This window comes from Lathyrus oleraceus, chromosome 3 (assembly GCF_024323335.1).
Source record: "Lathyrus oleraceus cultivar Zhongwan6 chromosome 3, CAAS_Psat_ZW6_1.0, whole genome shotgun sequence".
Taxonomy (NCBI): Eukaryota; Viridiplantae; Streptophyta; class Magnoliopsida; order Fabales; family Fabaceae; genus Lathyrus; species Lathyrus oleraceus.
Genome location: NC_066581.1, coordinates 111,203,219 through 111,215,083, shown reverse-complemented (window position 1 = coordinate 111,215,083; position 11,865 = coordinate 111,203,219). Strand labels below are relative to the sequence as shown.

General features: G+C 36.4%; 1 protein-coding gene across 1 annotated transcript; it reads left to right on the top strand.

The window, feature by feature from the left end:
• Positions 1–9,818: 9,818 nt before the first annotated feature.
• On the top strand, positions 9,819–11,406 carry LOC127128969 (GDSL esterase/lipase At5g03610). Its single transcript, XM_051058313.1, has 4 exons — positions 9,819–9,873; positions 9,967–10,182; positions 10,353–10,627; positions 10,711–11,406. Exons 1-4 carry the CDS (start codon positions 9,819–9,821, stop codon positions 11,236–11,238), a joined length of 1,074 nt encoding a protein of 357 aa, XP_050914270.1. The 3' UTR covers positions 11,239–11,406.
• Positions 11,407–11,865: the final 459 nt, after the last annotated feature.

Here is an 11,865-nt window from a genome sequence, read left to right as displayed (position 1 = left end):
GATTGTTTCTTCGCCGATTCTGACAGGTGTTGTTAATTATTTTCCCATCAGAGTGCAAATTGTTCGTCTGTTCTTGGTATTCAATCACTCTTCACCCTGATCATCTGAAAGCCGAGGCTGTTCATATCGACAGGTTCACAGTGGATTGAATAGGGGCAGCTGTAACACCTCAAAATTTGCCCTCCTCTCTTGGGACTGGCTTAACATATTGCATATCATTTTTAGGTCATTAGGCATTGCATATTGCATATCATGTGGTTACATTGTGCAAGGCATCCTCCTAAGTCTTGATCAGAAGATGAAGAGGTCATGGTGCAAGCTAGGGTTTCATTGGACTGGATCATTAACTGTCTGAGGGTTGTGGTCCAAATTAGGGTTTCTCAAGGAGATTGGTATTGATCTTGGTTGAAATGATACATCATCATCATCATGGTTTTGTTATCATCTAGGAGATTCAGAAGATTGATCAGATACCTTGAGATTAGGGTTTTGACCAATGGTCAACCCTAATCAGTTGCATTGGGCCAATCAGGGGTTGGCAAGGAGATGGGGTCTATGATGGATATGGGGATCATTTCATGATTATATTGAGCTTATGGAGGCTAGGGTTTCATCCTTGAGCCATTTCATCAAGAGAATTGGGGCTCAGATGGATCAGTGCATTGCCAAATTCATCTATCAGTTGAAAAAGTCAACTGTGGTCAACTGTGCTTGATTTTATGGATTTGGAGGTGGGAGAGAGTTGGATACACTTCATTCATGTTGAAACAAGTTTCATTTGACATGTCAAAGCTCAAGAATGAAGAAAATAAAGTCAGGACAAAAATTTCCAAAAAATAGAAAGTGACTTGTAATGGAAGTTTCCAAAAGTGGAAAGCTTTTCACCACAAAATTACGTGTCCAAAAAAGCTTCAAATGAAAATTTGTTCAACATGAAAGTTGTAGATCTTGCTCTCATCTTTCCAAAAAGTCCAAGAACTCGAAATTCCCATGTATGGTTGGCAAGTTATGGTCCATTCATTTTCCAAAAATGCCTATTATCAAAGTGGCATAACTTTCACATGGAATGTCCAAATTGAGTGATCTTTTTATGAGCAAACCCCATTTCACATGTACTTTCATGGTGTATGGTCCAAATTCATCAAAAATGGTCAATGCAAAAAGTCAAATTTCAAGTGGACTTAAGTGCATTTTTGGTGTGAATATGTGATTTTGAGCAATACTTGGAATTTGAACATGAGAACCATTCCAACACACTCCAAATACCATTTAGAAGTTGTGTGAACTGTCATGAGCTGTCACATTGCAATATTTGGCAAGGTCATTTTTGACATAGCACCTAAAAATGCAATTACACTAATCTTCCAAATTTTGGATAATTGAGATTAAGAGATGGATTAGTGTGAGGTATAAATGGTTAACTATAACAGAAAATACTAATCACAATCACAATTCTCAAGATCCATAACAAACTTTCCCTCCATTTTCTCAAAACTCTCAAAATCTCATCAAGCATTTTTGATCAAAACTTCATCAATTCTTCATCATTTTTGCTGATTCTTCTTGGATTCACTCTCCACAAGCCTCAATCTCCCTCTGTTTTGCTGAATTGGTGCCAAAAACCTCAAGATCGTGGACTGTTCAAGGCTTGCTCATCAATGGTGATTTGATAATTCTTGCATCTGGATCGTGCTGAAGCTAAACTAGCTATTCCATTCATCTTCCTCAACCTTAATCTCCATCTGTTTTTGGCTTTGGCATCGTGAAACATCAAAATCAACATCTGCCATCATCTACAAGGTATTTTTCGAATCTCCTCATTGCTTCAACTATTACATGGCTTTTGTAGAGCTTGCAACGTAGATGAACATGATGCTCTTAGTTTTTGATTTGTTTAGGTGTAGGATGAGAAATCGTGTTTTGAAGTTTTGTGTTCATATCTTTTTTTTGCTCGATCCCGACGCTGTGCTTAGAGTTAGGTTTAATGGAATACATATTCGTAATGTGCATGATGAGACGGTCACGATGATGTATGACTTGTTGCATTTGGTTGAGATTTGTGTATTTTCAATTTTTCTGGAATGGCGCTTGATGAAGACGATGAAAGTGCGTTCAAATGTGCTGTTTGATCCATATTTTGCCTCGCTGTGTTTGAATTTCTGTTTACCGCTTCCCAGAACCAATCAAAACGCGCCACTGCATCTATTTGAAACGGCGCCGTTTTGCGCTTGTGCTTTAATATTACAATAATGCCATTATCAGATATTAATTAATATTATTTCATTTTTCTTTCTTATTTCTTTTTCATTTTGATGCATGATCTTAGAAAATTCATAGAGACTTCATTTTTCATCCAAATTGAGTGAGACTTTTTGCATTGTTCTCCTGATGATATGTAGAATTTAATCATGATTTTTGTGGATTTTTTGCACGGGTATAAAATTAATTGGCTTAGGGATTGATTGTGTGTGTCACATTTGTGTATACCATGCCATATCCTTCATGAAATGATGAGGTTTTCAAATAAATGGATGAAATTTTTTGTGCATATTTTGGACATTTTAATGGTGATTTTCATGTAGAGTTTGTGATTTTTGGATACTTGGTTGTTGAGATATGAATTTTTGAATAGAGGTGTGACAATTTGTGTCACACCAAGCTAGGTCAACTTCATGATTTTATTTAAAATGCTTAGGGATGTTGAATTGAGTTGAAATTTTGCATGCATGAACATATAAATGTCAAGATTACATGTGAATTTTTCTGGATTTGTTGATGGCATTTTCTAATTGATTGATAATTTTCTTTCCTGTGTGGTCATTGTGTGACATTGTGGGACACATGTTGGCATTTTGCTTGTGAAATTCTCATGGTGTATTGGATGAAGATGAAATTTGGTATGAGCATTGTAGACACATTATAGGTCATTGTGGTTTTGATCCCATTCATTTATCTTGTATTGTCACTATTTTATGATTTATGGAAGTTGATACTTGTTTGGATACCATGTGTTGGTTTGCTTGAACTTGTCTGAACTTCTTGATTTTCATTGACCAACTTCCTTTTGTCCAATTGAGCTGAAATTTGACATGATATTCATTTAATGTGTCCTGTTTAGGTGTGAATTTTTGTGGAATTAATTGAATTGTTTTGATATGGATTTGATTGAGATCTTTCTGTTTGGACTTTTGGTGTTGCAAATGACCTAGTTTGTGATAAATTGTGCATGAAATGATAATGGTGATTGATATGAGCATGGGACCAATTGCATTTGCTTCTAATTTGTTTGAATGTGATTTTGGATAATTTTCACTTGCTGTTTAGGATTTTTTATCTCCTTTGGACCCTAGGCTTGGCCTAGTGGTCTAGTTTCTCACATTTGGTTTGGATTTTCAGGTTGAAATGCAAAAGGCATAAGGAGAACAATGCAAGTTGTAAATTGAGTTTGTTTGATGTTGTCAACTAACATTGATTTTGTGTTGTAGGATTTGATGCTTGAGCTTGGGCTCATGGCTTGCACTTGTGTGCATTAATTTGTGTTTGACTGTACAGATTAACATTTACTGTTTACTGTTGGTTTGTCTGAGTACTGATGATACTTGATTGATTTCAGGTACATTAAGTCGCTTAAAGTTCTTTAAGAACTTGCTTGCTGCTGCTTGGTTGTATAAACCAGTTGAGGTAGAGTCTCTTGTCTTCATGTAGTCTGGAAGACCTGGCTTGTTATTTAGCCAAGCAACTGTCTGAAGTCCTCCTTAAGAGGCGATGTTTGTTATTGTTTACTTTTGTGCCAAGCAGGTAAAGACCTCTATGAGGCAATTGGCGGAACCCAAGGGATATGCAATCTATCCCCCGCTATTCTGTTGAGTCGTCCCTCTGCTCACACCACTGTGTAGATGCATTGGGGCACAAACCCAAGATCTTGTACTTTGTACAGTTGTGTCAGAGTCTTTGAGCGTAGAAGGGTCCCTCCATTCTGGACCCACGCTCCTTTGTCTGAAGCTCTCCCTGGTCAGGGATAAGAGCTGTGAAGTCTAATCTTCACTCACCTCTCATCAGCTTCACCTTAGCCTCTCAATGGCAAGGTTAAGAGCTAACTCTACCTTGTACAGATGACTTGCCTCGACAGTCCACCCTTGTTTGAGCCTCACTTGACTGGATATAGTGTGTGCTATGTGAAATGTTTGTTTTGTTTGTTGATGCTTGCATGCTTGCTTTCTTCCTGGATAGGATTAGCTTGCTGTTGTGCAAGTAGGTAGAAACCATGACATAGGGCAATGATGCATGATAACACTAGGCTCGAGTACAGCTCCCTGGTAGTGTGTCTCCCCTTGGTTTCTGGCTAGAATTTCTTTCCCGTTCAGGGGAACTACATCGCCCTGATCCTCGTTCCAGACGAGGTATGTAGGCAGGAGACCGTGCGAGGTCTCTCCGGGCACTTTTCTTTCTTTTGTGTGTGTGCTTGACAGTTATAGGCTCGAGTTCCCGACTCCCTATTAACTTGTTGGTTGTTGTGTGCTTGGAAGCTGATGTAAGTCCATCAAGTGGCATTCGGGTTCCAGTGTGCGTGTGTTTTGGTTCGGATGCTGATGTAAGTCCAGTGATTGGCATTCAGGCTCCATGTTTGCCTGTGTGTTTGTTTATTTGTTTGGCATGCGCGAGCCGAACTACGACAGCTCTGATTCTCGTTCCAGACGAGATACGTAGGCATAGGACGCGATGTCCTAGCGAGCCCTCTTCCTCTTAACCCCACCTGTGTTGTCTTCGGTGAGTGTGTGTGTGATGTTTGTTTAGCAACCTTTTCTTTTCTTAGAGCGTGGATCCCGCCGAGTACGACGGACGTGAGGGGTGCTAATATCTTCCCCTTGCGTAACCGACTCCCGTACCCTTTCTCTTTGGTCGCGAGACCTTGCTTTTTCCAGGTTTACTCTGAGCGTTTCCTTTCCCTCTTTTGGGATAAATAACGCGTAGTGGCGGCTCTGTGTTGTTTTTGTTTCAGCCCGCCGGTTGTTTTTCGCGGATGCGACACCATGGCATTGTTTTCCCTGGATTTCACCTTGTTTGTCTAACCTTTCTGTTGAGTTTTCGTGAGGGCTCACATACTCTTGCAGGGATACCATCCGGAGGTTTATCCTGATTAATCGTATTGACTGATTTTCTTTGATGGTCTAACTGGAGAGATCTCAGGGTTGCTAATCCTTTAATTGCTGTAACTTCGGATCTTTATCCGTGTGGTAATTTTTTCCTTTTCTCGTACTTTATCGCTTTCTTAGCTGGAAGACCTCGATAGGAGGCAATGTTTGAGCCCCTTGGTGGCATTTTACTTTGAGATACATGTTTTGTGTTTTGTATTCATATCCCCACATGTAGCGCGGTTCCTTCGTCAAGGACTGCCTGTTTGCCCTCGAGCATCCCAAACCCTAAAACCCAAAGCAACACGTTTACTCCTTCTACTACAGGCGAGTAAGTCTCCAAAGGTCGAGCATCCGGTAGATTGCGTAGTGACGTCGTTCGTCCAAAACCCAATCCACAACCCCGTAGTTAGCCGAACTACGGCTTGCTCTGATTCTCATTCCAGATGAGATACGTAGGCATAAGACGCGATGTCTTAGCGAGCACACATCCCCTAACCCATAGGTCAGCCGAGCTACGAAGACTCTGATTCTCATATTCATATGAGATACGTATGCAGTGGATGCGACATCCGCGCGAGTCATTTCTCTTAACCTTTTTAGTAAATAAACACATTAGGTAAACCCACACCCTTTAGACGAAAACCAAAAAAGTGGATCCCATAGAGTACTACGGATGCGTAGGGGTGCTAATACCTTCCCTTCGCATAACCGACTCCCGAACCCAAGATTTGGTTGCGAGACCCCGTCTTGTCCTTTCCTTTTTCAGGTTTACTTCGAGCGTTTCCTTTCCCTCCTTTGGGATGAATAACGCACGGTGGCGACTCTCCTGTCTTTTTCTTTCGCCGGTTGTTTTTTCGCGCACTGTATTTTTCAGGTTGCGACAATGAAAAACCTAAAATCCCTTCAAATCACCAAATAAATGGCCAAGAGATTTATCATAGGTCAAACAAGGTCAAAGGACCTTGGACTATTTTTTTTGGTATTTTTGAAAAGTCAAAAGTATTTAAAATCAATCAAAAACAAGTCACAATCATTAAATTCACTAAAACTATCAAATTCAATCCAAAAAATGATTTTAATTCAGAAAATGGAAGAGGAAATTTTTTGAGTTTTTTTGGTGAAAGTCCCATATTTTTTGGATTAGAATTAAATTTATAATGAATTAAATGAGAAAAGGCTAATTCAAATATTAAAATAGAAAGTTAGATAAATCAAAAAAATAAGGGCTATCAGATCTCCCTCATTGATTGAGGTGGCAGATCTGATGGCCACGCGCATCAAGTCCACCATGTTCCAAAGTCAATGCGCAACACAAAAGGTAATCAAGATGGAAGGACAAGATTAGAACATGGACCAAGGATCAGATGGTCTGGATTGATCCAGCGCACCACCGGAGCCCTACCTGAATGGGAAAGTTGAATCGACGAACAAGATGATCCCGAAGGGGCTAAAAAAGAAGCTCGATGACGCCAAAGTCTTATGGGCCTAACTACTCCATGAAATATTGCGTTCATATCGTAGGGGCAGACACGATATTTCCCATAGAAACTAGCACGCCCTCATGGAGACACCCTTAATTCAACCAGAAGATGAACAAAGCAGGTCTAAAATGTTTTGTAGACCTGGTTGATTAGTTGAGGGAAGTCACCAAAGTTTGAAAATTTTCTACCAAGCATAGAGCTTCCTGAAGGTATAAATCCAAAGTCATGCCAAGGAAGGTGCTTGAAGGCAACCTGGTCTTGAGGAAATTAGTTATACTTAGACAACTGGAAAATTTTCAACCCTACTTGGAGGGGTCGTATCACATATTCTATAAGCTTACTCATGTGGTATATAAGTTGGAACTCCATATGACTTAAATATTATTACAATTAATATATTTTTAATTCTTAGGAGGCAGATCGTCCACCTATGTATGAATATTTGAATATTTATAAATAAAGAAGATATTTTATATGATGTTATAAATGCTAGAATTCCATACGAAGATTCCTGCCGCCTTAAGAGGCTATTGAAAAATGTTGGATTTCCAGGCGAAAATCCTTGCAACCCCTACGAGGAGAATATATATGTTGGACTTCCGTACGAAGATCCTTGACGCATTAAGAGTCTATTGATAAATATTGGACTTGAAGGAAAAGACCATTTCCTCCCCACGAGGGGAATATATATGTTGGACTTCTATTTCAATACCCTTGCAGGCTTAAAAGGATATTTAAAAATGCATGACTTCTTGGCAAATATCTTTGCTGCCACACGAGACAAATATACATGTTATACTTCTAGGAGAAGATCCTTGTTACCCCACATGGAGAATACAAATTCTAGACTTCCAACTAAAGATCTTTGCCTCCCCATAAGGCTAATATATGGGATGAACTTCTAGGAGAAGATCATTTTCGCCCTACAAGGCGAATAAGAATGTTGGAGTTCCACTGGAAGATCCTTGCCGCCCTACGAAGCGAATACAATATTAAACTATGAATAATGTACATAGTGCAAAGAATTGAACTTGCCCCAAGCAATATTTGAAAATATCACCAAACATGTTGGACATGTAACTTCACACAAAAGATGGGGATGAATTGCATGTTTCAGAAGAAAAAAATGGATTTCAAAAACTTTTAGGATTAAAATCAGAGTAAAAGACATTTTGGAGTTATGCAATGGAAAATAAAATTGTAGAAGCTAAAGTGAAGAAATATAAAAAGTCAATGGAAAAGATAAAACATCAGTAATTATACAGGTTCAACAACTAACGACTTAGTCATGTCCCCAAGATTTGATCTTGAGAGTATCCAATAAACTCAAGAGCTTTTAGTATATTGAAATCTCGATACCTCTTATACAAGGAAAATGAAGTTTGTGGCTAACTTTTAACCAAACAACAAAACACAAAGTGAAGCGGAAAGTCTTTCTTCTAAATGATGGATCAAAGCGGTTAGTCTCCTTTCCACGAGAAACTTGGAGTGGTTAGTATTAAATCTTCAAACAAACCTTTGGAGCTTTTAACACTTGGCTGAGCTCGCGAACCTAAACTTGGTTCTATACCGGGCTAACCAAGAACCTGTGAGATTTTACCATCGGGATGATCTCGAACTGAAACTAGCTTTTATGATGGACTAGGCTTTGACTAAAACTTAGTTTTACCATAATGTTTCAACCTGGTTTTCAACAACTGAAATTTTTTGAAGTGATTTAGCTTCAAGTGAAGTATACTCTTCTTTAGGTGGAGTATGATATTTTTTATAACTATGATTGTCGGTGAAGACAATGTGAAATTCTTAGAGTGATTTAGTTTCGAGTGAAATTTATTCTTCATGATAAAGTATATGATTGTCGGGGATGACAATGTGAAATTCTAAAAGTGGTTTATCTTCAAGTAAAATATATTCTTCATGAGAGAGTATGATAGTTTTTAAAACTATGATTGTCGGTGAAGATAAAGTGAAAATTCTTGGAGTGGTGTATCTTCAAGTGACTATACTCTTTATGGTGGAGTATGATTGTCGGTAAAGACAATGAAAATTGATGTATTATTTTCAATCAATGTGGAAATTATTGAGATTGATTGAAAATGTATATGTTGATACTCTTTACGGTGGAGTATGATTGTCGATGAAGACAATGAAAACTTATGTATTATTTTCAATCAATGTGGAGATTGTTGGGATTGGTTGAAAATATATATGTTGAAGAAATCTCACATCACTTAATTTTATGAATGAAAAGAGAGTTCAAAAGTATATATAAGATACTGTTTTAGAAATAATTTCATAGTTGAGTTTCATCTGATCTATATACCTTACATGATTAATTTGTATATATTGTTGTTTTTATTGTTTATTAGTTTTGGTTCGTTGAAATGCAGTTACTTCTGATTTGTGCGCAGAAATTGTACATTATGTTAATTGTGACCATTATTTTATGCAAGAATGATACTTTATGACTTGTAGTTTATTGTAGGTCAAAGTTTAACAAATAAAATTCCTATTGTTGTAAATTTTGAACTAGTTAGATAAAGAACTCTACCAAAGTTAGACAGTCTATTCGAACCAATACACATAAAATCAACATGCTGTAATTTTTAAACCAATTCAATATATAGTAATGATATGAATAGGTGACTACCTTGTCTATTGAAAAATTACATGTATAAGTATAGTTGTATAGGGAAATTTTGACTTCACAATATCGAAATTCTGTTACCTAAATTGATATAGGGAAATTTTGACTTCACAATATCGAAATTCTGTTACCTAAATTGACACCAACGCTTATAAAAATATGATTTTGTTTTATTATATTTAGAAAATTATTTATTTTAATTTATTTTAATATACATCATCCAGCAACTGATTGTGTCATTTATACTGTGTATATATGATGTTGACTTTACAGATATTCAAATAGCAATATTTTGACATCTAAACTAACACCAACGCCGTGTAACAATAAGGTTTTGTTTTATTATATTTAGAAACTTTTTTAATTTTGTTCTATTTTAATACAAATTATCCAGCAGCTACTTATCTAATTGCATCATTCATACGTGTATATATACGTTGTTAACTTTATGGATGTTCAAATAGCAATTCATTCCTTCATTCCCTTCCCATCTCAAAACCTTCATTCATCACTTCACTCACTCTCAAACCTTTAGCTACTAATAACCACTCATTCATGGATTTCTTTCCCTTTCTCCTCTCTTTCATTTTCATCATTCTTCATCTCTCAGGTACAAACTAACTAACTAACTAAAACGTTTTTTTTCTTTCTGTTTTAAATTTATTGTTTCATGTTAACCTTAATATTGTTTGTTTATTTATAGGACAAAGATTTGTACAAGGTGAGGTTGATATTCAACGTCGTCACCATTATCATAAAGAGCGTATAACAAAATTGTTTGTGTTTGGAGATTCATATGCTGACACAGGTAACATCAAAAGTAGTCTTGTTCCTTCCCGGAACGAACCTTATGGTGTCACCTTTCCCGGCAAACCCTCCGGTCGTTTCTCTGACGGCAGAGTCCTCACCGACTACATTGGTATGTTTCTATCCAAATGTTGTCATTTCTTTCTTTCTTATTTATTTTTTATTATTACTATAATACTATTTAATATACATGTTATATCTTTAACTCTTTTTTTCATGAATAAAAGCTTTGTATTTAAAAAAAAATGTATGTGATTATTTACATTATGCATGCAATTGCAGCCAAGTATTTGAAAGTGAAATCACCAGCATCATATACAATAAGAAAACATTTGGCACCACATCATTTGAAAAATGGAATGAACTTTGCATTTGGAGGTACTGGTGTGTTTGAGACACTGAATCAAGGTCCAAACATGACAACTCAGATCAGGTTTTTTGAAAAGGCAATACAAGACAAAGTACTCACAACATCAAATATTAGAAAATCAGTTGCTCTTGTTTCTATAGCTGGAAATGACTACACTTTTTACAATTTCAAAAATGGCTCTATTCAGGTACATATTGGTTCGCATAAAGGCTTTTACGATTTCGGTATGAGTGAGACTGAACATTATTTGTCTATTTATTATACATGCAGGGTTTACCATCATTCATATCATCAGTGGTTAATCAAACAATCAAAAACGCGATTCGTATCAAAGAATTAGGAGTGAAAAAAGTGATTATATCAAATCTACAACCAGTGGGATGTCTACCTTCAGAAACAGTTTCATCATCATTCAAAGAATGCAATGAAACATCCAACAACCTCCTCGTAGCTTACCATAACACCCTGTTAACCGAAGTTGTCACAAAATTGAACCAACAAATCAAGTATCATTCTTCATCACCCTTTATAGTTCTTGATCTATACGATAGTTTCATGTGGGTGTTGAAGAATCCATCCACATACAATATTAAGAATGAGTTGGAACCTTGTTGTGTTGGAGTGAGTAGTAACTATTTTTGTGGAATGGTTGTGGAGAAGGTTAAGAAGTATACGGTTTGTGAGAATCCTAAATCTGCTTTCTTTTGGGATTTGGGTCATCCTACTGATGCTGGATGGCGTGCTGTTTATACCAGGCTAAGAATAACCAATGCTCTTAAACAAATTCATGATCATTAGAGCATCTCTAAGCAATTTTAACTATGTTTACTCCAATGATAATGGTAAATAAACAATGTATATATGACCCGACCAATTTATATATATATTTTTCTATAATTTAATAACCATTTTTTCAATTGTTTTGATTCAAAAATAATTATATATAAAATTAAATTATGTATTTTTTCAAATTGTTTTAGCAAATTCCATCCCTTAAATTCAATAAACTAATGTTGCCACGTCATTGCACTTCAATCATTAAAAAAATAAGCCATGAAACTTAAAGGTTAAGTAACCACTAAATTCACACCATTAGAGATGCTCTTGGTTACATAAGTATTAAGATTGGATTTTGCTAGTTTTATTTGAGTTGAATAATAATACATGACCACTTTTGGTTTGTTAGATTTATTTTGTTTCTTGTGTTTTGTTTTTCAACAAAAAGAAATTGTGTTTTGTTTCATAATCATTTCAGCTGTTTTGAAGAATGTGATACTTAAAGGCATTTAGAGCAATGTTTTAAAATTTAGACCGGTCATCGACCCGATTGAGTTATTGAGTCACCAGATTAATATTTATATCTCGTCTACTTATTTCTTCATTTGCCACATCATTTATTTTTTATTATTTTAGACAAATATATTC

Bases quoted from the DNA above. Each gene is read 5' to 3' on its own strand.
- LOC127128969 (XM_051058313.1), top strand. From the start codon at position 9,819: ATGGATTTCTTTCCCTTTCTCCTCTCTTTCATTTTCATCATTCTTCAT. The intron at 9,874-9,966 runs GTACAAACTAAC...GTTTATTTATAG, and splicing joins CATCATTCTTCATCTCTCAG to GACAAAGATTTGTACAAGGT. The intron at 10,628-10,710 runs GTACATATTGGT...TTATACATGCAG, and splicing joins TCAAAAATGGCTCTATTCAG to GGTTTACCATCATTCATATC.